Source organism: Siphateles boraxobius, unplaced genomic scaffold (genome assembly GCF_051911475.1).
Source record: "Siphateles boraxobius isolate OS27281-9 unplaced genomic scaffold, OSU_SipBor_1 1, whole genome shotgun sequence".
NCBI lineage: Eukaryota > Metazoa > Chordata > Actinopteri > Cypriniformes > Leuciscidae > Siphateles > Siphateles boraxobius.
This window is the reverse complement of record NW_027508699.1, coordinates 17,812,036-17,838,937: the sequence shown is the minus strand read 5'-3', so window position 1 is coordinate 17,838,937 and position 26,902 is coordinate 17,812,036. Positions and strand designations below refer to the sequence as shown.

The window sequence follows — 26,902 nt, the reverse complement described above, 5'->3', positions numbered from 1 at the left end:
GAAACCATACGATTTAGCAGCCCGCTACCCCAAGGAGGATAAGCGGTTTGGAGAATGATTGGATGGATAGACGGAATACCCTAGCAATTGCCAAGTTAACACCCTGAACACCCTAAAAACTACATGGAAATTCCTAGCAACCAAGATGCCCTAGTAATCACCCGAAACCCCCAAGCAACAGCATGAATTGAAAAAACAGAACACCTTGCAACACTCATTGTAACCACATAGTAACACTTTGAAAATCACCATTGTGGCAAGTTTTCACAAGAAAGCAGTACAAAAAGGTAAAAAACAAAAGTGTTCATTGGTGGACCCTCTTTACTTTCTTTAAATTAAACAAATCTTGTCAGTTTCTATACTTAACTCGGAAGGAATATCCTGCAGTATTTGAATGTGTTCTAAATCGATAAGGCAATCTGCATGTCTCTCTTCAAGGTGTTTGGCCATAATTTGTAATCAACTGAGAAACGCTGAAAAATGTTAAACCTCACCATATGGAACAGGTGAAAAGGAAATGCTTCTGTCATGGAAATCCCTACACATCTTCCTCCAACATGGTGAAGAAAGGACAGTGTGAACCATGACCATTCCCCTAGAGTCCCACTGAAAACTTTAAATGAAGGGCTCCGAGTAAGTGTGAAAGGACATATGGACAGAACGGCATGCTTCATTCAACCACGGAATCAGGAAAGTGATCTAAGATCATAGATTTGCACAATTATCTTTTAATGCCACAGTTGCTAGCATTTAAATGTAAAGAGGACAAGGAACATCTGAAGAACAGAGGATGACTGTCATCTGATTTCTTCTCAGAGGAATTAGCCCATGAAAAAGACACCTCAGCAAGGTGCCATCATACCTCAGTGGGCACAGAATATAGAAGTGTTAAAACTGTGCTGAGACTATCACAACACAAGATATATGTGGATTAATAATCCATCAAAATATATGGTCTAAATATAATGATGTGAAGACTAAACAGCAACACAAACTGGATTCCAACTGCATGTCATCATCAGCATCACTTCATCTATTAATCTAATACACTTTAAAATAGCAGTACGGTGCTTAATCTTTATATGTGTGACTAATAAATTGACTATGGGATGTCATTCTGAAGGTTATTAGAATGTACATTCTACAACTCTTAAAAATAAAGATTCTTTATTGGCATCTATTGGATTCCATAAAGAACCTTTAACATCCATGGAATCTTTCCATTGCATAAAAGGTTCTTTATAGTGGACAGTTTTTTTTAGATTATTAAAATCACACACAAAAAAAAGTTATTTTAAGAACTGTTCACTGAAAGGTTCTCTAGGAACCCAAACTCTTCTATGGCATTTCAAAAACATTTTAGAACTTTTATTTTGAATAGTGTAAATGTAAAATTGGCTGGATGTGCATGATTACAGACCTGCAGAAAGCACTAATTATTACTGTATGAATTGAAATGCTAAAACAGTGAGAATACTGTATTCTGGCATTTCTTGGGTATTCTATTTATTGGGTAACACTTTACAATAAAGGTTAGTTAGCTACATTCGTGAACATGAACTAACATGAAATGTACTTAAGAATGTATTAATTGTAGTTAATATTAATTTCAATATTTACTAATACATTATTAAAATCAAAAGTTGTATCGGTTAATATTATTTAATGGACCTTAAATAACATAAACTAACAATGAAGAGTTTTATTTTTAACAAAGATAAATAAATACTGTAACAAATTCATCGGCCATTGTTAATGTTAATGCATTGACTAACGTAAAGTGTTAGCTAAACGAAAAATGATCATACATTTTTTGCCTTCGCAGTTGTGCTAAGCAGCAACATATGGGTCATTTTACAGCATATAGGAGAGTCCAGAGCACTTCAGGCCCCTCTCAGCTAAATCAATCCAAGTTAGTGCCAAAAACCCATGACATCATTTAGTGGGGGAGGGAGTGGTGAATAGCGCATCATAATTAAGGACACATTCTGTGCAGTTGCTGTGCTGGTGCTGTTTGATTTTTACCATCTGTTACGTCAGCCCACACCCCTACACTGTTTGTGCCTATTCTTTATGTTTTCGTACACATGAAGTATGTTTAATGGCAAGTAATGAACTGTTATATTGGACAGAAAACAAATGTAATCAAACATGCAGCGTTCTAACGACAGCACAAACCCTGAAGTCCTCATTTAACCTGTGTGTGTATACATTGGACAGCACTGAGTAAATACATGCCAAAGCCCAAAAAGGGGACGTGGCAAATAACTTGAGTTTTTAGAGCACAAGAGTGGTATTCACTCCAAGACTGAAGCCCTTTCTGTTTCAGTTTATAGCCTAGACTCCTATTCTGCTAATATAGTTCACCAGCTGAACCACACAAATTTGATGTCACTATGTCTGCAATTATAAATAGTGTGTCATTCTGATTTGATCATACTGCAATGTATCTGTCCATCTATATTAGGTATCCTTAATATCGTTGTAACTGGGGACATTATAATTTCTATAATGTGCAGTTTATTCAATTTTCTTATTAAACAATTCCTTAAAGTAAAGCAAGTCCTTTACTTATGCAGAATTTAGGCAACAACCTATTTATTCAGCATCCACATTACTTCAAGTCAGCAAACAATTGGGGTAAATATTCCGTTGAAAAGACTGAACAATAAAGAGAAGTGAATGTTGGAATGAGTTTCCAGTCTGGTCAAATACTTCCTGCTCACTGCTGGCCAGATGAAATAAGAGCAAAACAATCCCCATTATGCAGAAACAGCTGTGCTCCCCATCAGGGGAAGGAAACCCATTCTCTGCATATATGCGCTCAGAATGTGTGACATTCCTGTGAAATCACATATTAGTGCATTCACAAAGGCAGTATATCACTGATTCGGAGAGTGCTGCAAAAGAGCTGTGGAATGCATATTTGAATCTGTAAATCTTTGGGGAAAAGGAATGGTGGTAATATTTTACATTATGGTCTCCATGTTACATACATTAAGTTGTGGTGCCACTTTATATTATAGGTGTCTGCTGATATCCAGAACAACAGCACTCTTTCTCACAGTTCATAATTCGGAATTAATGTAAATTCACAGCACAGCAACCTGAACTATAAGTGGCGGATGATTAAACTGGGCTATTGCTTGACATTGAGCTGTGGGATAGGTGGGGTTAGAGGTGTGGTGGGCGTGTGGTATAGGTTTGGGTGTGCACTGCATGCAACTGGTGACATTTCCTAAACTGACTGTCAAATGCATGTCTGATGTGTTTAAGTATAAAGTGGAGGTTATTCTTGAATTTCAATTGCCTACAATAACTAACATGATGATATAGCCTAATGGTTTAGTGGTAAGACGCTGAATTTTACTTTGAAGCACAATGCAACACGGATAAATAAAGTGTAGCCTACACGAGAGAAAGTCCCATTCAATTATGATCATTAATCTTAACGTTGCACAAAAGAGGGCTACACCCTTTATGTAGGATATATAGACTTTTTTGAGTAGGCTACTAAATGAAAATCCGTTTACCTCGTATGTAGCTTATTTTACTCTCGTCCAACAGACTGGATGAGGATGCTCCCATTGTACAGTGTGGCTTGTCCCGGTCCCGAGCGGAGGCTTTTTCCCGTTAGTCCGATTAGGTTCTAAAGCGCAGTGGCTATTTTGACAGTCAGATATTGACGAGCTCAAATAAACTGTGACTCAAGCATCTCAAACTTCCTCAAACTGCAGCGCCGCCCGCTTATCCTCTCTGCTCTGTCAACATCCGAACCATATTTTGCTCATTTTTATAGAACATTAGCGTTAGACTGTTTTGTTTGTTTAATAATGTATTTACAAATGATTTTAATGTATCTCCAAAACCTCTTTGTATTTTACCCCAGAAAAGTAATTTTGGAAAAACTTCAAAAGATCAACAGATTAACGGTTTGGCAAGATATGGCTTAAAACTGTTTCATTTGAATAGCATTAGAATGTAGAATAGAACGTACATCGCAGTTTATTTTTTTTTAATCAGCCTCGATTATTAGAGACGTCAACAAATTAGCCTATAAAACAATTTTCAAAAAAACGTTCGAGATGCGTCCTCTTGTTGAAATTAGGCTAAGAATTGTGCACTAAGGTGCTTAGAAATACCCAAGGAGTTTCACATGCAATTTGTAAATTGTTATGCAGAATGGATATTTTTTTAAGACAAAGTTAAAAAGTTATTCAAAAGGCGTATGTTTTTACTCTACTACTCCCCCTAGAGGCACAGTTTGAAGTTAGTAGCTTAATCAAATGTACAAAAAATGCTACTGAAATATTTAATTTCCATATTTTGCGATAGCCTGTTTTAAGTAGGACTGCCCATTTCCCCCACATAAAAAGAAAAACATTATTTTGGTAAATGATAAATTATGACATAAAAGTTGAAATTATGAGATAAATTGTCATAATGACAAAGCATCTCATAATTTTGACATGCTATAATATCATAATTGGCTGGATTTTTCCTCCATTGAAAGAAATTTGGCGGTCACCAAAATAGATTTTTGTCCCACTTAGCCTAATTAGTTGGTCATCTAATGTCAGCTGCACTTGTGATGGCGGCATGGGCATGAAACACTTTATTTATGAGCTTAAGGTGATTAAAACAGTGTGAATAAAAATGTATTATTTCTTTGATCAAACATCTAACTTCACATTCTTTGCGTTTGTATCAATTGCCCTTCCCAAGAAGATCCGTCTTAGGTGGATTTATCGCTCCTGGCAACAGGTGCACATCGGGCTAGCTAACATATCTTAGCGTCATAGACAACAATTTATGATATTAATATCATGTTATTTGTTATAAACCCACTATATAACGTCATCAAGTTAAACGTCAGTCACACCTGTGGTCCATCCATCCATCTGTAGGCCTACCGTTTATACATTGTTGGGTCGTTTAGGAAACCGCCTGGACAGTCCATCAAAGGACTAGCATAAACAGAAAATTTGTAGGCCTAGTCAAGGTTTTCAATTTTCTTTAATATTATTTTACATATAAATATTACCGTGTAACGTAGATAAACAAGACACGTAACGTTAGTTTATTCAAATGAACATATGAAGAAAAGTAAAGAAAAATAAACGATGTACTTACATGTCTTAATTTTACACAGTGTTGTTGAAGTGGATGACTGTAAAACTGAAAAATACCACATTTCCCAGAGTTCATCTGGGCCCAATGAGTCCGCCATATTGAGCTCAGCAGAACTCGCTGGCAGGAGAGAGAGTGTTCACAACATTGAAATGTAAGTATGTAAACAGCTGCGTTTGTACAAAAATATATTTTTTCTGGTTGCCGAGATTGAGGGTTTCATTGGCGCAAAAGGTTTTATATGTAAAAATCTCGCCGACGCTGAGTTCAAAGTTGATTTAATGCTGGCTGTAAATACAGCATCTGGATTAGCAGAGAGAGTTAGCCGTTAGCTCTACGTTTTCATGACAGCGCAGGAGATAAAACCTTTCCGCTTTATTTTTTTTCTCGTCCGATTTTTGTTTTGATTTTTGTTCTCCGTTGCTGGAGAGCAGGCACAGTCATTCAAAATACACGTTGTACTTACAGGAAGATGCTTTGTCTATTCAGTGACACAAAGAGTTAGAAGTGCCTTCAGAAGCTAATTTAGCCTGCTAGCTCTGTGAATGAAGGCTTAGACAGATTAACGGTTTATTATAGTATGATGATCTAAAACAAAACAAGACATTTTAGAGTTGATGATAGAAGTAAACGTGAGTGAGTTTAATGGACGTAATCACGCGCCAGTTTTCGGTTTAAACCAACGTCATCAGACCATAACATCCCTCAGATGTCAGTTGTTCATGATGAAAATTACTTTGCTGGCCTTGTCCTAAACAAGGATATTTGAAAATTGTAAGATCATTGTCTTCAATAGGTTTTTAATAAGTCCTAAATATTTAATCATGTATTGATTTTGACATAAAACATGCAAGTATTGTTATGTTTTGATTCTGTATCTCATCACATCATGTAGCTCTTATAGTAGATTTTCATATTATGTTCTGCACATCATGTCAGTAATGTTTTATTTGGCTGTTTTTCACAGAGGTGAACGCACAGTGTATAAATATGACACAGACGGTCCAGACGAATGGGGTTCAACCCCTCAGCAAAACATGGGAGCTGAGTCTCTATGAATTACAGAGAACTCCACAGGTAAGAAAATTCACATGCCAATTATTGTACATTTAGGTTTCCCAAGTGTGATTCTGACACTGTGCTAGTGCAAGGGGTTTTCAAACTGATGTCCAGGGACCCCCAGGGGGGTGCAAAGGTGTGACAGGAGGTCCATGGAAAAGTCTAGAGAAAAACTGTAAAAATAAATATGTAATATTAATAGTAAGTTATTATTTTAATGATAAGAATAAAATAAGTAAATAAATTAATAAAAATGTAAAATTAAAAACATTAGTTGGATGACAATCTATTAAATTGGATAATAATAAATGTGTTTTTTTATTAATATAAATAAATTGTACACCACTACATTACTATAGTTAGAAATATATATATATAATGTGACTTAATATAAGCTCATTTTAGATTTGTACATTTTTCAGCATTTAAATTCTGTGTTTTTAATAGACACCTTTTTGGCATTGGGGTTCCTCACATGAGGTTTATCATATATGGGGGTCTGTGGCACCTAAAAACCCAAGTGCTAGTGAAACCCTGGCGATAGACAGTTTTGGTAGATGTTGCTTAGTTTTTGACCCTCAATGCAGCTTCTGTGATGTTGTGCTCCTCTAGGAGGCCATCACGGATGGTCTGGAGATCGCTGTGTCCCCGCGCAGCTTACACAGTGAGCTCATGTGTCCCATCTGTCTGGACATGCTGAAGAACACCATGACCACCAAGGAGTGCCTGCACCGCTTCTGTGCCGACTGCATCATCACTGCACTCAGATCAGGGTGGGTTTGTGTTCTCCGTAGGATTTATGTGCTCCGATATTATACTGTACATTTTATTTGGGGTGTGAACGAATACATGATAGTACCACTGGAGTGGGCGTGGTATAATTATATTAAAGTTAACACTAGGGATGCAGCGATTAACCGCGCTTAAAAACGTCACCGTTAAGGCGTGAGTTTAAGGTGGCCGTTATTTTAGAACGTATTATTTCCAGGCCGACGCGTCATGCAGCCACACTGTAGATCTGTCGCGTTTATTTTCGGTTTTCCATTTTTATTAAAAAAAATTCACAAACATAACTATATCATGAATTAAATAATATATTTCTATTGTCAAATATGTGGAAGTGAATGCGTTGTGTCGTTTAAACACCTTTATAATTGTCATGTTAGTTGATATAACGCGTGATGAGTTTGCAATTCGGAGGACCTGTTGTATTTACATCACGTAAATTCATCCATTTTCCCTAAAATACAAAAAGTAAGTGGCCAGTGAATATGGGAGAAGAATAAACTTTGTTTCATACACAATGTGCATCTGATATAAATAAAACACTACATCAAATTATAAATAAAAGGATTAATATTGCTGCTTCCATAGACTTCAGTCAACGATTTGATATCACAATCTGTTGCATCCTCAATTTTCAATATTCCTGAACATGGCTAAATTTTTGTCAATGAATACAAGCAGTCAGATATATGAAATCCCTTTTTATTTGATCTGCTCCAAGAAAATACACAAATTGTGACAAATTGCAACTGAGGATCAAATTAGATCTGAAAGGGCATTGTCCTCTTTTGCCCCCTCATGGAGCCGGCTCTGTAACACTCCATGAGGGATGTTCTATCATTTTCCTAAAACTTCAAAAATTATATCAACCAAATAATAGACATGATTTTCTCAGGCCACATGTATAATTAGATGAAATATTAAAAAAAATATGAAAATGAATACTTATGGATGACAGTAACAGTTCAGTTTGTTCCCCTCATACTGACATGGATGTTGACAGAGCAGAGATCACCTTTCTTTAATTCCAAAGGGAGAGATAGACTCTTGTCTTTATTTTTATTATTTTGTGCTGTATTATTTGGTCCTCGTAATCTTTAATTAATTGTAATTTCTTCTCTGGTTCACAGGAATAAGGAGTGTCCAACATGCAGGAAGAAGCTGGTCTCTAAGCGCTCCCTCCGTCCAGACCCCAACTTTGACGCCCTGATCAGTAAGATCTACCCCAGCAGAGACGAGTACGAAGCCCACCAGGAAAGAGTGTTGGCCCGCATCAGCAAGCACAACAACCCACAGGCACTCAGCCAGAGTATTGAAGAGGGCTTAAAAATCCAGGCCATGAACAGGTTAGATGGCTGATATTCATCCATGTGGAATTTATTCTAATAACATATTTATTTTTGTGAATTCAATCATTCACATAAAGGTTAGCTTGCTGTCTAAATCTATTGAAACTTGACTGGATATTAAATATGATGTTTTTCAGTTAATGGACTCTATAACTATGGACGATATCGATAACGTTCTATTTATTCAAATCTCAAGCCGATTTTTGTCCACTGCTAGATGCTCAAACTCTTTGAAGTCGAATGAGTTCTGATTTGCTGTCAATGTTTTTATTGTTCAGCTGGAACAAGATTTAAAAGTTCTAAAAGTGATTTCAACAGTAACATTTATCTGTGTCGTTATTGTTATAATTGTAATATGGATTAGAACTATAATAATATAACTATATCTTTATCCTCCTCTTTATTATAGTTATCGTCCTAGGTGTAGGGCTGTGCCGGTAAACTTGACAACCGCACTACCGCGGTGGCTGAGTAGCACAGGCGGTGGTCTGCTAAAACAAATTTTTTTTTGTATGTGAATGCTGTTTTACATGAATATTTTGACAGGAGTGAAGCACAAAGCTTTGTTTACATCGCAGCCAAACGTTTGGATTCGTGACGAATGAGAGAGTTGTGCGTGAGCCCATAAATTTAAGCTTTGTCTGCTTTATTCTGTTTTGCGATCTGGTCACCTGATTATCAGCGAATTTAACAATATTCCATTAGTTATTCCACTGGACATGGACTCTCTTGTTTTTTCCCCCCAAATCTTCACTTATGTCTCACCCATTTTCGAAGGTGATTATAAACGTTTCTTCCTTTGGTACGCTTTAAAGTAGGCCTATTTGCATTCTTTACTGCGGTAAAGTAGGACAGATAGCCTACCTTTTTACTTGCACATCAAATTCTTTTTAACAGTTTGTGCTTGTTAGACTTGGTAAGGCACGTCAAGTTCATTTGTAAAGCGCTTTTCACACATGCGGGTGATTTTAGTTTCGCTCTGGCAGCGCAAAATCAAACACAGCCTAAATGTCTTGCCATTGAGAAAGATAAAATTCGTTCTTCAGACCTTTTACAAGAAGTAGAAAACATGAAGATATATAAAAAAAGAGATGGTCTTTCTGCTCGTGTCTCACATCCCTGATCCCTCTATAAACGCAGAGCGGTAGGCTTAGGCTAATCAATATTAAACGAATGTTTTTTAAATATTTACCTTTATTATATTATTTAAGTTAATATTATTTACTGATCTTTATTTCAATGCTTTAGTGTGATGTGATGGAAGTGCTGAAATAAACACGCATGTCTGTTATGAAATGGATGTTTGATCCTCGTTTCTTATTTTATTTCCAAATATATTTACCGGTAATTGAGGTGTGTATATAAAAACACCCCCCAACCACGCGCCACTGCCGGTGGTTGGTCCATTACCACCACGGTGGTAAAAAAACTGCCACCGTCTCGAAAAAGACCTTAAGACGTCTTTCTTTGATCATGCTGCTTTTTTGTTGTTGTTTTTTTATTCATATCTGCTTTTGTTACTGTGTTCCCACTTCCACCACTATACACTGCACTATAGACTGCAGCGGGGGAAGAAGCACCAGATTGAAAATGGCAGCGGGGCAGAGGATAATGGGGACAGTTCACACTGCAGCAATGCATCAGTGCACAGTAACCAAGAGGCCGGGCCCAGCATCAAACGAACCAAAACCTCTGACGACTCGGGACTGGACATGGACAATGCCACAGAGAACGGAGGAGGAGACCTGGCTCTGGACGGGGCCAGCGAGATTGAGCTGGTGTTCCGCCCTCATCCGACACTGATGGAGAAAGAAGACGCCGCGCAGACAAGGTGGGCCATCTTTTCACCAACTTTTATGCAGTTAATTAGTTTCTCTTAACCAAAGTTATTGTTAGTTCAGCTGTGTTTTAAGCAAGTTTCTGTTGTTGAATTTATTCAGTCTGAGTTTGAATGTGGAATTTGTTACCAGGTATATTAAGACTTCGGGGAATGCCACAGTGGACCACCTCTCAAAATACTTGGCTGTCAGATTGGCTCTGGAGGAAATGCGCAAGAACCAAGAAGGAAGCCCCATCAACGTAGAGGCAGCCAGTGAAAAACAGTACACCATCTACATCCCTACAGCAAACAACCAGTTCACAGTGAGTTTGATGCTGCTTCTAATACTAAAGTTATCTAGGACTGCACAATATGATTATTTTGACAAATATTATGATAGGATAAGCCTTTAACATCTGATTCAGCTGCTTAGATGTTACACCAATTAAAATTGTAATGCAGTTAATTAATAGTTTTCAGTCATGTGACTGATGTGGAGACCTGGAGGGCAAATCCATAGAACTGTAGCACAGCCCTGTCAATTTCCATTTGTTTCAAGCCATGAATATTTAGATCCCCTCTCAAAAAAAAAATTTCTGGGACACTTGTGATCCATATATAGCACCCAACGCAATATTTCAGTATATCACTAAAAACAGCGGGACATTCTAAAACCCTCAAAAAGAAGAGGGAACCATGCTTATTGTGGCTTAATGTATTATGACACCGATGTTAAAAGATCAAATTCAGTATATACCTTATTGAATGATGCACACTAAATACAGGTAAGCAGATGACCCAGAATATGAACACAATGCACGAAATTGCAGAAGCATTGTCTTTATTATGGTTTTCTATGGGAAAACGCTTACCATGGCATGACCGCATCTTTAATGCATTAAGCCACATTATGCATAACATGCAATTTAGTGTTACATTCATATTCTTGGTGTGTCTGCTTGTCTGTGTAGTTTGGTCATTCTTGTACAAGGGTGTCATCTGAAAACTATGAATTACCATTGGACTCGTATTTTTATAAACATGTGTCATACGTACATTTCATCAGCATGACAGTGTCTCTCTTCCCCTCACAGGTCCTGAACGGCTCCTTCTCCCTGGAGCTGGTGAGCGAGAAGTACTGGAAAGTCAACAAGCCCATGGAGTTGTACTTCGCCCCAACAAAGGAGCACAAATGAATCCTGTGAGACACGTGGGTCTGAGCTGACCCGAAACAGACTGATGGTTCATCCTCTCTTCTCTCTCCCTGTTTCTTTCTCTTTTTTTTTTCTCGCTGTTCCTCCTCATCTGGAGTAAAATAGTCTCTGGAGCCCTGGCTCCTCAATAACTGTGGCTGCTTTGATTTGTTTTTTTATTGTCTTTTTGTATGAGAACGAGACCAGGGTTGATCATTGGGTATGGGTGGGAGGGCCATGGAAGTCAAACCAGTGTGGATTTGTTTGTTTTTTCTCACTCTTTCAGTTGACAACCATTTCATTGTTTCATGTTGAGTCCTGTTTGAGTCGAGGACTCAGACGTTGCCTTCAACACGCCAAAATTTAAGTCAAAATGGATATTGCAACGGTAACACCGTGAGGAAATCATACTGAGTGCTTCATGAAAGACTCTGTCGGAAGGTGGCTTTCATAGCCAATGGCGCTGTTCTTTAATATCAGACTTGACCAATGACCATCAAGAGAACATGTAAGAGATTTTAAGTGCATTTTCTGACACACCACTCCTGTAGCAGCAACATTTGTTCACTAACATGACTGCATCTTGCCACTGTGTACCAGTACAATGTGATGGCTTAGTTCACATGACACTGTCATGTCACTAGTCTGTACTACTGTGTTGGTCGTCAGATGTTTCGGGGATTGTACATACTACATCACTTTATAGAATAACTACCTGGAAAATGTATATTGACACCTTTGTTTCAGCTAGTACCATTTCATAAAAACGTTAGTTGGCAGTTGCACATTTGGACCCAGTTTTTGATAGTTGCATTTCATAGACATCCAAGACATGGAAAAACTTTTTAGAGCATGAAGTACTTTTAGTTTGACATCCTTGGCATACATTTGAGTTAATGTTGTTATTTGGGGAAAAGAAATGTATACAGCGTTCTTTGTTTGGAAAATAAAAAAAAATGTATGCAAATCCTGGTGTCTCACTCTTTGTTTTTTTCCCCCTCGGGGATAGTGGAGTAGCAACAACACATCCCCAGCAGGTGGCGCTAGTGCTCAGGTCATTTAAGGCTGACAATTGATAGAATAGAAAAGTCAAGAAATTGAAATGGTGTAAAAACATATCACAATACAAATAACACATTTTTAACTTAAAAGCAGAACATGTTTACAAATCTTTTGTACAGTAAGGTGATGAGTCTCATCCAGCTATTTTATCAATTAAGGATGAACCAATAAAAATCTGGGCGATATGATAAAAATTCTTTTCATGTTTTTATGACCAATAATATGTATTTATTTTTTGTACTATTTTGTCAAAAACTAAAACTCAAATCAGTCATTTAAAAAAAAAGTGAACCAAGGCATCGTATGTACAACATGAAAATGGATATTCGTTTTGATATTTTGAAAAAAATTACATTTAACAGAGTTAAATAAAAAGTTCAAATTTTAGATTGGATTGGATTTTGGTAGGAAAAGAATGTTGGGTTGACCTCAGAACCCAACGTCAGACTGACGTCAACATCCGAAGTCTCACAGACGTTAGATTTTGCTAGGAAATTAAAGTTGTAATAATAATAACTGAATGTATTATTATGGGGGGTATAATACATTCAGTTCTCATTATAATTATTACAATTTTAATTTCCAACCAAAATACCAAATAATAGCCAGTCCTCATGACTGAATGGCAGTGGAAACACAAACTGCCTCTTTTTCTTTGTGTTTGTCATCGTCTTCATATATTATAAATATAATAATCACACATTAAAAACAATTGCTCTCACTTTTACAATTTGCAAGCTGTGTGTAAATTTTCATTCTATGGGCTTTATGATGAATCAGACTAAATCAGTGTTTGATCAAACTCACTCTTGCTTTAATTCACAACTGGCTTGTAACTGGAGGCTTGTAAATTTATTTTGTTTACACTCTTGTGCACATATATTGGCCCCAAGTAGTATTTATGAAAATATTGTCTTGTTCCACAGAAAAGAAAAAGTTATACAGGTTTGGAACGACGTGAGGGTGAGCAAATGATGACAGAATTTTTCAAGTATTTAAAATGTATGAATGCATTAGATGTCAAAGTGTCAAATCAAGGGTCATTCATTTTAAAGAAAGATAACAATCAAACTCTCAAAGCAAATCTTTTACAGACAAGATTTTTTTTAGCTTTCAAATAAATCAATAGATATAGTATACTGATAGGCGATATATGGACACTTTCTGCTCAGTTTAACATGTTCATAGTGAATGTGATGAACTCAACCGGTGCTTTCTAGAACTGAAAAGTTCTTATTACTGCCACTAAAAATCAAATTGATACCAAGTTTTTGGTCAAAATGTCTCAGGAAAGACGTTCCGAGTCTGAGAAAAAATCTAGCATCACTTGGTTTGATATTTTGTTTTCTAATGCAATCAGAGGTGGACAAAGTACACAACTTCCTTACTTGAATGAATCTATAGATATTACTGGTCAAATATGTCTCCGTTACAAGTAAAAGTTGTAAAGACAGATTTTTACTTAAGTAAAAGTACAGAACTCATTTAAAAAAGTACTTAAGTATCAAAATTAAAAAGTAAATGTCAATGTATTGGTTTATTATTGTTGGATTGTTTTATGCAATACTTACAGTACCTTATGCCTCTGAATCTATGCCTACCTACCCTCATATCAATATCAAATTTATTTCTAATACACAGTTCCAGTAGTGGGATTGAATGTGAGATTGAATAAGGTTCTGACGTCAAACCGACTTTCATTTCCAACCAAAATGCAAACCCTGACTGACGTTACTACTTTCTTATCAAGGATCTTGACAGAAATGTAGTGGAGTAAAAAGTACGATATTTGTCTTTCAAATGTTAGTGATGTTAAAGTAAAATGTTTCCAGAAAAAATAATACTCAAGTACAGCACTCAAGTAAATGTACTGTTACTGTCCACCTCTGAATGCATTGAAATACATAATGTCAAAATCATTTTCGACGTACACTGTATATTGTGAAACATCTGATTTATGGACCGATTCACAAATATCTGTGTTACCTTCTCAGTTCCTGCACCCTGAAGCTTAAGAGACTGTGATATTTCCCTAGCGGCCTACTCCTACCTACCAGTCGTTTATATATCAAGAAGAGAGATTCAGGCAGGCCATGTGGTTCATGTACAGTCAGTGTCTGTGTCAGTTCTGCATAGTTTGATATGCAGCCATTCAGAATGGATTTTTACAGCCTCACATCGAGGCAGCTGACCCTCACTTGCAGTCTCAGAAATGTGTTTTTACTAGCGCTCTCAGGGCGGTCTTGAACTTAATGCGGTCGGGGTCATGGCAGGGGTCGCTTACACCCCGCTGCCTTGAAAGAGCTGAGAGCTGCAGCCTCCCACATCAAAAGATGGCCAATACATTTGTAAAAGCCCCTGACAGTATGCCCATATAACCTTAAGCACTCTGGCATTTTCACAGATCAAAGATGATCTCTGTGGACCAATCGGTGTTGACGTTTGACAGATACTGCTAGAGTATGTTTAACTCTTGATCGTCAGAAGTATATAAGCATGAATGTCCACATCCTTTAGATTAGTTGGCATCTGCTCATGTGTTTGCTTGTTGTCAGTTCATCTGATGCTCACAGCTTTCATAAACAGATGTAAGCATGAGATTAGAAAACCTATTAATATGCTGATGATGTTCATTTTAAGCTGGTCAATAATCAGTTGTTATCATGTCGTCAGGACTCGTAGTTTGACACCGCCTGCCACTCAACGGTTTGCAGATGGCAACATTGTGCAGATATTTCCTGGCAGTCACAACAGTTGACCTTATATACACAAGTGTGTCTGTTTTGAGAGTTGAGGGCCGGTTGAGTTGAGAACATTTTTGGGCTGGTTCCTCATGCACTGCGTTGAACAATCAGATATTCATGCTTTGACACACAGCAAGGAACAGGAACTGCATTCACTGATTTTTTTTATTTTTTTATTTTTATTTTGTGGTCAGATTTTCTGTGCAATGTTCCAGCATCCAGTGGAAAACATTTAGAAGAGCAGAAGCCATTATAGCAGCAATGTTCATGGTTCTGAAATTACTAGAATTGGCGTTAGGCTGTCCAGAAACTTTTGACCATGTCTCATCTAATATGCAGAATGTAATTTTGGTCCTGGATGTTGATTGATCAATACAGTGTCCACGCTGTGATACAGTACATGATATAGCAACAGACTTAGTATGTAAGTCTAATAACTAAATGAATACATTTATATATAATTTTGAATATTAAAAATGATATATATTTATATCCCTATATAGCCATCTCTGCCTGATCTCTGGGAATTTCTGAGGAAATATATAATAAATGTGTATATATATATATATATATATATATATATATATATATATATATATATATATACACACATACACATACATACATGTAAATATACGATATATGCATATAGTAGTTTATTTACAGTATATTCACATACTGTAAATGAAATAATATTATGTAGTTATGAATATATTGATATATATATATATATATATTGATTAATAAAATACATAGGTCATATTCAGTATATCAGACTATATGAAATAATATTAAAAAGATATAGGCCTATATATTTTTTTCAATATTATTTCATATATAATATATATAAGGAATTCGTTAATTTTATTAGCCATTTAGGTGTTTTTCTCTTCAGCATCTGGAAAGGGAAACTTCCGGAAACGATTGGTCACAGACTACACACACCACAACTGATGAAATATTCTCTGTGTAAACAAGGTTCTCTTTAACTATCTGATGCCCTGTGTGATTCAACTGTCCCTGCATGCATCAGCTGCCTCCTATCTTCTAGTATTTTATCATGTTCCTGGACTGACTGTTGTTGGTAAGAACATGTTCTTCACGTTCAAGCCACAAAACCTTTTTTGTTGTTGTTCAATAAAGTTCCACTCTTTTCTGTTCTCTGAATCAAGCCTGCTTGGCCAATAAGATAAAAGTACAAAATGTGCTGCGTTGTGATTGGTGCTCTGTATGTGGTGAATGCTTCCAACACCGTCTTCCTTTGTTTAGGGGGTGATAGAAACTTGGGCCAAATCTGAGCGCCTGGGCACCATGCCACCATTTGGGCTGCATTTGGGATAATTGTTGGTGTGCTGTTGCTACAAGGTGTTTTTTGACTTCCTAAATCAGAGAAACTCCACAAAGGAACGCTGTGTTCACTATAGATCACGTGACAGCCTGAAGCCGTTTCTAAAGCAGACCATGCACCACACGTACACGTAGCTTATCGGTGTAGATGTGATTTATGACGTTCAGACAGAAATATTTTCTAGCATAGAAAGCGTGAGGAATTGTGTCCTAATGTGACTATTTATATAGATTATTTTTTTAACATGTTACTTTCACATTCGAAGAAAATTCTTTAAGTAGGCTATTTGTTTGAATCACGTCATAAAAAGAAAACTGAACGAGTTATGACTAACAGCTCAACCTAAAAGTTACATCACTACTATTCATTCATTCAATATTCTAATAATTTATTCTTATTTCAGGAAAAAGTTGTATTTCAATATTTAGTTATCATTCTGTTCTATTTAGTTAAACATTTAAATAAACTATAAATATTGGTAGTCATTAAACAATTATATATTTCCTGATTCCAGTAAACCATTTGTTATACATTAACTTGAATTGACACTCTTCAGAATATTTATATATCTATTCTACTGCATGTCCATGAAGGATGCGTTCTTATCAATAATCATGTCACTTCTGAATTTTCATATAGACATCCATTCGAACAAATGTTCTTCACATCTGCTCTCTGGACAGTCTGCATAGTTAGTAATGAGTCCCAGAATGACATTTTTTTATTTCACCCATGGGATGTGGATGCTTAACAGCTTGAGCAAAGGGGATTCATCTGAACTAAAACCAGACGCTACATAATAAGTTTCCTTCTGGGACTGTGAGCCATACATAACCAACTGAATTGAAATACACAAAAAAGAGTTACTGACCATACACAGTTTAATATTAAAAAATCTTTCTGAAAGTGATTTCAACGATACTGTTCCTATGTGTTATTAGGGGCCAAGCACTGAAAGTGCGTAGGCACCTATTGAAATCGTTGGCGTTCTTATTAGTCTTCTTCTTCCGTTTCTTCTTCTTCTTCCGTATGGAAGTGTATAGCAGCCCATAGAACAGCTTGCGGGAATGTTATGAAATTTGGCACACTGATAGATGCTAGTCTGAACAGTCACCATAGCAAATGTGGAGTCTCTAACTCAATCCCTCTAGCGTCACCAACTGTCCAAAGTTCACTCATGTTTATGCTAATAACTTTTGAACCATAAGGGCTAGAAACAAATTTAGTTGTAAAATTGGAATTCCCACTGATTCCTTGGTTTGAGGTGATTCGATTGCATCATATGACGTCATTTTACGTCATGTAAATCTTTTCGCCATTTTTAATTTTTTTTAAAAACCTCGCAACGCTTTATCGTATTCAAACCAAACTTGGCACATGTCATCACAAGCATGACTTGAGGCTACATGCTGCGTTTCAGCGCAACACCACCTACTGGTCCGGAGATACGAATAATTGTTCTTTTTAGTAATAACTTCAATACAAAAATCATAAAAGTGGTCTCGTTAGATTCAGGTCATCATACCGAGTCGACCGATATCCAATTTTTCCATATCGGCCATTTTGAATTTTGTACTAAAATGCCGTATTTTATGATTGCATGAACGTATCGTTACAAAAATTGGTATCTAAAACTTGGGTCTGAAATGCTCTGGAAGAGTCTGAGAAGTTTCGGACCAGCGCCACCTAGTGGTATAAAAAATATTTACATGCCAAATAACTTAGGATTTGGTTGACTTATTTACACGGAGGTCATCTCCTTACATTCCTGAATCCTTGCCGAGTCTTACGATACCAAACATTCTAGGTTTTGCCTTATGGTTAGCGCAATGTTGCAAATTAGCGCTTAAAAAACTTTTGCCAATATCTTCGAAACCGTTAGACCGATCAAGACGAAACAATCGTAGGAAATTTTGAAAGATGTAATCCCCAGATGTACAAAATTTTGATAGTAAGTGGCAAAATAATCCAATCAAAGTTGCCCATGGGTCATTTTTTTATGCTCTCATATAAATGTCTATAGCCTAAAACAAAATGATATATTTTCACCAAATTTGACACACACATGTATGGGCTCACTCTGAGAACACATAAAAAAAGCGGTGGAACTTGGTGGCGCTATATTAGAACAAAACAAAGACATTGCCATTAATTACAAAATAATATCATGATATAAAATGCAACAGTTTACGAATGCTGTACCTTTACGAAACTCGGTATGTGTCTTGATAATCCATTAAATCATATTTTTAGTTACTGTATTTATGATTTTTCAGCCATTTTACCTAAAATCGTCTTGAAATGTCTTTAATTTCTCATTGTTGCAGTTGGTCTGACACTCCCAGCCATGCTGACATATCTTATTGTCTCATTTGTGCTTGGCCCCGATAATTGCTGCTTGCAGCTATATTTATCATTATAATTGCAGTGTGGACTTTGCTATTCCCTTAGAGTTAAGGCGCATTCACACTGTTACTGTAACCATATTGGCATCCACGCCAACAGACATAACGAAGTAACAGTAGAAAGTCGTTTTCAGGTACAGAAATTTAATAAAGTAATCAAATGTAAAATAACACTGAATATAATCTTCACTGTTGTCAAATTAAATAAAGGTTAATCCTTAATAAAGTTACAAAAAAGTTATTCAATGAAGATTGTCTTACTGGGGGGAGTAAGGGACTGGGGGGACTTCCAGGGACTGATTTATTTGTCTTTTGTAGTTTGATTGACATTAAAAACACAGACAGCAGCAGGAATATTAGCCTGCTGTCACTTCAAGACGAATGATCGGATCTAATATAATGATACACATGCATTGTCTTTCTCTACTGTTTAAATTCACTTAAAGGGATAGTTCACCCAAAAATGAAAATGATCCCATGATTTACTCACCCTGAAGCATCCTATAGGTGTATATGACATTCTTTCAGACGAATACAATCAGAGTTTTTAAAAAAATGTCCTGGCTCTTCCAAGCTTTATAATGGGAGTGAATGGGTTTTTGTTTTTGGAAGTCCATCAAAGTGCATCCATCCCTAATAAAAGTGCTCGAAATGGCTCAGGGGGGTTAATAAACGCCTTGTGGAGTGAAGTGATGCCCAGTCCTGTTTGTTTGAACCCCGAGAGGCATCAAAGCTTACGCTACTCATACATCCTACTACATCATACATCGGCAAGTGTAACTCTTTTGGCGTAAGTCAACTTGCGAAGGCCGTCTGCTGGAAGCTAGTTATTGCGCTTCGGGTGTGTGCGCTCACAAAATTTCTTACACAGTGCGCGCCAGTTCTCTTTCACTTGAATGCTTAAATTGGAAAGGCTTGAAAATGCATGCAAATGATAAACTTTCATGACCATGCAGGCTGCAGGACTGGCCCGAACGAAACTGACAGTTCTTTCAACTGTCTGGAATGTCTTTCAAGCATCCACCATGTTCAAACATGTTCAACAGGGTCTCTGGTAAGGTAAGGTAAGAGGATAAGATGATTCATGGCTTTCGAATCGATATCGAATCGACCACTTTTTACAAAATTATTAATAGAAAAATATTTTTTGCCCAGCCCTAGTGGGTGAGTAATTCACTCCTTGATTTGTTTATAGTGCATTATTTTCAACATGAATGACAACAGAGTGTGAATCTGTAAGTTTACTATAGAAAAGCTTAACTAGATTGAACCAAATCGACTAGCTTGGTTCGGCCCACCCAAGCTCAAACATCATTCTTGGTGTGAACGGACCTTAAAGGTGATGATACACCGGGCAACTTTTTTGAGCAATGTTGCAGAGCGATGTTGCTTGGGTGCTTTCCCATTGAGAATGGGCAACAAATTTCTATCTGGATTCTGGATACTTTAGATCGGTCATGGGCCCTGTGTCTCACCTGGTTGCCCGTTGATGGCAACATTGCTCAAAAAGTTACGGCGTGTCAAGCTAAAATAAACTATTCTATAGACCCAGCTTTTTAAAAAAGTTGTTGAACTTCTTTAAACTTAAAATGTGCGCTCATGCCGAGACGCTGAAAATAAAAACGTATAGCAAATATTTACATGGAACAACTTATGTGTTCAACAAGAATGGACGGACGACTTTTACAGCTGGACGATTTTTTCTGCCTGTACTGCCAAAAATACAATGCCTTCTTCCCCCCACTATTGATCCCAACTTCCATGACCTCTGGCAAACTTCTTTAAAACTGCACTCGATGATTCATTATATTGTAAATGAATTATTTTTTTAATCATTCACTCACATTTCAGCAAAACTCTGGAAAAGTACTGTAATACCTATGTAAATCAGGGCTGCCGGTGATACAGGTAACGTTAGTTTTCTCTGATTCCTGTAGGCTACTCCTGAAAAAGGAGAGAAATAATAAAAGAAGGAAAGAAACAGATGTGGGCTTCCTCAATGGTAGTTCACCATGAATCTATACCTATTGAATCATGAATCTATATCTATATTGTTGAACAGAAACTTAACAAAAATGAAAGTGCATCCAAATCTTCTTTAACTGTACTCTTTTACAATAAAAGGCCTATAAACATGTCATGTCACAGTCATAAATATTTAAATACTCTCACTCCTTTTTTAATAGGCTACAATAAATAGACATTTGAATAAATACATTTGACATAACAGGGATTTAAACACATTTACTCAGATTAATAATAGGTCTACCACCTATCGTCTCTGATGCCATGAGTTTTAAAAAAAATAAACCGTTATAACCGTCAACTCAAGTTAACTGATATAAGAGGGAGCTTAATTTATCATAGGCCTATCTGTTTAAAGCTTAGACTGTAAAAAAAGAAAGAAACAAAGGCCTATATCTTACATACTGTAAGTTACAGTATAGGCTACACATAACTCTTTAATTCACATGGCCGTATTTATCACATATATAGGCCTATATTCACTTTTGTCACTTATAGTATCCTAACGCGATTCACTCATATTGTTTGTCTGGGCACTCTCTCTTTATAAAGTACAAAACCAACTGTTCCCTTTCGAACGGTCACTTCGTATTGCGTAGCTATACGCAGTGGGGGGAAACTCCTTTTCCTCGATTTACTGAAGCCTTTATGTAAAGCGCATTTGCAGCTGCACAGCTAGAACATGAGCGTCTGGCTCGCTCATAGGCTGCGCTGCGGCAACTGCACATCCAATGGCGCAGGCGCCTCTGACGTGCAACCAATGAGATCACTCTGCGTCATACACGTCAGAGCCCGCCAAGGGGGCGTGACCTCAGTCTATAATAGTCCCCGAATTCGCCATTATAGCAGATTTTACTCCTTCAGCGACAAACTTCACGTCTCTGACCATTTATTGAGCCTTCGCCGTCGAACAAGCCTTCAGCCTGAGCGAGCTACAGTTCAGCAGACTACACATCTCAACCGTGTTTCTCCTGACGCCGTCTCTCCTGTGGCTATCCGGCGATATCCTTTTCAATATCTGTTTATTATGTGTTTATATCTGTATCAGCGTTGTTCCATATGCCTCGTGTTATGCGAGGCCTACGAACACGCGAGCTGCATTTCATGCCTGGGACTCTACCACGCAGAGAATGCACTCTCTGTCGGCGGATGTGCGGCCTGCGCGTGCATGCCTATCTCCGTGCTGCGAACTCGGCTAACGTTAGCTCTCTCTCGAGACGGCGGCGCCGCATCACCCGCGCTCCCTTCTCCGGCCCTACTTCAGCTGAGGAAGAAGAAGCGCCGCAGCCAACGGCATCCAGAGAGCACGGACGTTTGTGAATGCACGCCGGCCACGTCCCCGCGTGCTTCACTCACTCCAGCTCAGTCATCTCCGGTCCCGTTCGAGGGAGATCAGCGCCCCCCCACCACCACGTGGCGGGCCTCGTCTCTTCGGCGGACCCAGCGAGGCAGGACTAACTCCGACGCTGAAATGCTTCGGATCCTAACACAGGCCGTCGCGGACCTCGAGCTCGAGTGGAACTAACCGTGCTAGCTGGCGCCGACCAGCAAAGCCCGCGAAACAGGCCTCTCAGCCCCGCCCTGCGGCTGATGCCGAACGCTTCCCGCCAAAGCCGTCCTAGCACGCAAAGGAAAGAGAGGGCACGTGTCCCGCGCTTGCCGGACCACCCTCAAAGAAGCCAGCAAAACTTCCCACAGCCCCCTGTACAGTTCAGGCGGCTGGGGATTTTATTATTGTAAACAGGCCCGCAGCAGTGAGCGCGTCTTTGCAAACAAACGCCGTTTTCACGGCGACCCAAATAAAGCACACGAGCACACCACATGGGTTCACGGTCCCCCTTCACTAGGCGGCCCCTCCCTTGTTGTAACACTGACTTCCCCACACGCAAATGCTTGTGCAGTCAGTCCAACATTCAATGTGTGCACAAATCACAATATATGGGTTCACGGTCCCCCTTCACTAGGCGGCCCCTCCCCTGTTTTAACACTGACTTCCCCACACGCAAATGCTTGTGCAGTCAGTCCAACATTCAATGTGTGCACAAATCACAATATATGGGTTCACGGTCCCCCTTCACTAGGCGGCCCCTCCCCTGTTTTAACACTGACTTCCCCACACGCAAATGCTTGTGCAGTCAGTCCAACATTCAATGTGTGCACAAATCACAATATATGGGTTCACGGTCCCCCTTCACTAGGCGGCCCCTCCCCTGTTGTAACACTGACTTCCCCACGCGCAAATGCTTGTACAGTCAGTCCAACACTCAATGTGTGCAAAAATCACAATATAAGGGCATCAGGTCCCCCTATGTTAGGCGGCCCGTCCCAATCAGTGTGTCAAGCCCTAGCCACACGGGTTATAGCCTGGCAAGCTATCCCCGATGTGTCGAGTTGAGTTATAAACGCTATAAAGCGAGGCAACTCGCTCCAATTCGCTCGCAGACCCCCAAAGTTTCAGGCGGTTCTCGAGACTTCGGTGAGAAGCAACGTGGGTCACATGCTTCGCACCGATGTACAGAATTCATTAGCAAAAGGGGTGATAGAATTAGTCCCCCCTGTGCTAAAACATACGGGTTTTTACAGCCGCTATTTTCTAATTCCGAAAAATGACGGCGGCCTCAGACCCACTCTAGATCTGAGACATTTGAACAAAGCTCTCATGAGACGGCCGTTCAAAATGTTAGCTATCAGTTTCACAAGCACAACACATGGGTTCACGGTTCCCCTTCACTAGGCGGTCCCTCCCCTGTTGTAACACTGACTTCCCCACACGCAAATGCTTGTACAGTCAGTCCAATACTCAATGTGTGCACAAATCACAATATAAGGGTATCAGGTCCCCCTACGTTAGGCGACCAGCCCCAATCAGTGTGTCAAGCCCTAGCCACACGGGTTCTAGCCTGGCAAGCTATCCCCGATGTGTCGAGTTGGGTCATAAACACTATAAAGCGAGGTTACTCGCTCCAATTCGCTCGCAGACCCCCGGAATTTCAGGCGGTTCTCGAGACTTCGGTGAGAAGCAACGTGGGTCACGTGCTTCGTACCGAAGTACAAAATCTATTAGCAAAAGGGGCGATAGAATTAGTCCCCCCCGCGCTAAAAAATATGGGTTTTTACAGCCGCTATTTTCTGATTCCGAAAAAAGACGGCGGTCTCAGACCCATTCTAGATTTGAGACATTTGAACAAAGCTCTCATGAGACGGCCGTTCAAATTGTTAACTATCAAACATATCCTCGCGCAAGTGCGCCCGGGGGATTGGTTTGTCACAATGGATCTGAAAGATGCTTACTTTCACATTCAAATAAATCCTCGTCACAGGCCATTCTTGAGATTCGCCTTCGAGGGCCGGGCTTATCAATACACCGTTCTGCCGATCGGTCTATCGTTGGCACCCCGTACATTCACGAAGTGTATGGATGCAGCGCTTTCTCCTCTGAGATTTCAGGGAGTGCGCATGTTAAATTATCTCGACGACTGGCTGGTGCGGGCACAGTCGAGAATCGAGCTATTAGCTCACAGGGATTTGATTCTCGGCCATCTAAAATGCCTGGGTTTCACAATCAATGTTTCAAAAAGCAAACTAACCCCCAGCCAGAGCATGATCTTTCTGGGCACAGTTTTAGACTCGAGAGCTATGACAGCGTGACTCACACAGAGCGCGCGCTCTCGGTGCGAGCGCTTGCAGGCACTTTCAGATTGCGCGAGCGCGCGCCACTGAAGAAATTTCAGAAACTGCTTGGTCTCACGGCAGCAGCATCGCCAGTACTCCGCATGGGATTACTGCGCATGCGCCCGATGCAGCATTGGCTGAAACGCTGTGGGCCAACTCATGCATGGCAGTCAGGCAGCTTGCGCGTTATGGTGAATCACGGTTGTTTAAGAACCCTGATTCCCTGGCGGGCTCAGAACTGGCACCACGAGGGGGTGACAATGGGAACAATTTCCAGGAGGAAAGTGGTTCTTACAGATGCGTCCAACCTGGGTTGGGGAGCGCTGCACGAGGGCATGCCTGCATCCGGCCTCTGGTCGAGCACGGAGCAGAGCTTACATATCAACTGTCTGGAGATGAAAGCAGTTGGGTTGGCCCTGAAGGCATTTCTGTCGAACCTCAGAGGTCACTACGTCTTAGTCCGCACAGACAATACGTCAGTGGTGGCCTACATGAATCGCCAGGGGGGCATCAGGTCAGGGAACCTGCATGCGATGGCGAGAGACCTCCTCTATATGGGCACAAACCAACCTGAGCTCTCTGAGAGCAGCGCATATCCCGGGCGTCCAGAATGTGGGCGCGAATATGCTTTCATGGGACAACACTCCCCTCGGCGAGTGGTCCCTGAACCCACAGACGGTCAGTCTAATATGGAAGGTGTTTGGCGAGGCCGAAATCGACCTTTTCGCCTCGAGAATCAACACCCACTGCAAATTGTTCTTCTCGAAGAACAGGGACGCGCTGGCCCATGTCTGGCCCAACCGTCCCTTTTATGCCTTTCCCCCCCCCCGTCTCGATGATTCCACAAGTCATCAAACGGGTCAGAGAGAGCGGGTGCCCAGTCCTTCTGGTGGCCCCTCTCTGGAAAACCAGATCGTGGTTCCCGGAACTAGTTCAGTTATCGGACACAATCCCATGGCCTGTCCCACTGAGGAAAGACCTCCTCACACAGGTGAACGGGACATTGTGCCATCCGAGACCCGATTTATGGGCCCTTCATGTTTGGCCCCTCAACGGGTACCCAAGGACCTTCCTGAGAAGGTTTTAAGCACTATATCTGAAGCCAGGGCCCCGTCGACTCGGCGCCTGTATGCTTCAAAATGGTCAGGTTTTTCCAGCTGGTGCTCGAAAAATCAGGCTGACCCAGAGTCATGTGTGATATCAGTGGTTCGCTCATTCTTACAGGAGCTGCTGGACGCGGGTTGCTCCCCGTCCACGCTCAAAGTGTATGTGGCAGCCATAGCAGCACATCATGTTCTGACGGCTGGCCAGTCACTGGGAAGAAACGACCTGGTCGTAAGATTCCTGAAAGGTGCGAGGAGAATGAACCCCTCCAGGCCTCCGTCTGTGCCGCCTCTGGACCTCTCCACGGTCCTGGGGGCTCTGAAAGGTCCGCCTTTCGAACCGCTCCAATCGGTTGATCTAAAAACCCTCTCGCTGAAGACCGCTCTCCTTATGGCGTTGGCATCTATCAAACGAGTGGGAGATCTGCAGGCGCTCTCTGTGAGCCCTGCATGTTTGGAGTTGGGTCCAGATGACTCCAGAGTCATCCTCAAGCCCAGACATGGTTACGTTCCTAAAGTGCTCTCAACACTGTTCAGAGCACAGGTGGTGACATTATCAGCCCTCCCTCCTTCGGCAGAGGATGGAGAGGTTAATCTTCTCTGCCCTGTCTGAGCGCTGAGAATCTATCGGGAGCTTTCTGCGTCTTTTAGACAATCAGAACAGCTTTTTGTCTGCTTTGGTGGTAGATCCAAGGGGGATCCAGTCACTAAGCAAAGACTGTCTAGATGGATAGTGGATGCTATTTCTATGGCTTATACCGCAGCGGGTCAAGTTTGCCCTATAGGTATCAAGGCCCATACGACCAGAGGTATGTCTCGTCATGGGCTTGGTCATCTGGCATTCCCATTAGTGATATTTGTGATGCGGCCGGCTGGTCCTCGCCTTCCACATTTAGAGTTTCTATAATAGGGAAGTGCCTTCCCTGCAGGCGAAGGTGCTTTCGGTATGATTAAGACCCGTCGGTGGCTGGTCTTGTCATATATTACTGTGCACTATCACATTCACATATATATATAAAACCCGCTGCTGGCTGGTTGTATTCATGCATAAACCCGCTGTTGCCGGTTATATTTACATATATATAAAACCCGCTTTGGCCGGTTATATGACATATATAAAACCCGCTTTTGCCGGTTATATTCCATACATATATAAAACCTGCTTTGGCCGGTTATAATTTCATATATAAACCCACTTGACTGGTTA

At 39.9% G+C, this 26,902-nt stretch overlaps 2 protein-coding genes across 2 annotated transcripts in view; one reads left to right on the top strand and one right to left on the bottom strand.

Annotated features, from left to right (window-relative positions):
* Positions 1-3,735, bottom strand: part of niban1b (niban apoptosis regulator 1b) — a 28,779-nt gene extending 25,044 nt beyond the window's left edge. Inside the window, exon 1 of the mRNA XM_077225809.1 lies at positions 3,534-3,735. Coding sequence (XP_077081924.1) covers positions 3,534-3,588 — 55 coding nt within the window. The 5' untranslated portion in view covers positions 3,589-3,735. The remainder of the gene's footprint in view (positions 1-3,533) is intronic.
* A 1,429-nt stretch (positions 3,736-5,164) lies between these two features.
* On the top strand, positions 5,165-12,303 carry rnf2 (ring finger protein 2). Its single transcript, XM_077225796.1, has 7 exons — positions 5,165-5,284; positions 6,098-6,207; positions 6,802-6,962; positions 8,106-8,321; positions 9,883-10,155; positions 10,295-10,466; positions 11,238-12,303. The coding sequence occupies exons 2-7, from the start codon at positions 6,121-6,123 to the stop codon at positions 11,337-11,339; spliced, it is 1,011 nt and encodes a 336-aa protein (XP_077081911.1). The 5' UTR covers positions 5,165-5,284; positions 6,098-6,120; the 3' UTR covers positions 11,340-12,303.
* Positions 12,304-26,902: the final 14,599 nt, after the last annotated feature.

Coding starts and splice junctions, on each gene's coding strand:
- rnf2 (XM_077225796.1), top strand. CDS start 6,121: ATGACACAGACGGTCCAGACGAATGGGGTTCAACCCCTCAGCAAAACA. Junction 6,963..8,105: donor ATCACTGCACTCAGATCAGG/GTGGGTTTGTGT, acceptor TCTGGTTCACAG/GAATAAGGAGTGTCCAACAT. Junction 10,467..11,237: donor CAGCAAACAACCAGTTCACA/GTGAGTTTGATG, acceptor TTCCCCTCACAG/GTCCTGAACGGCTCCTTCTC.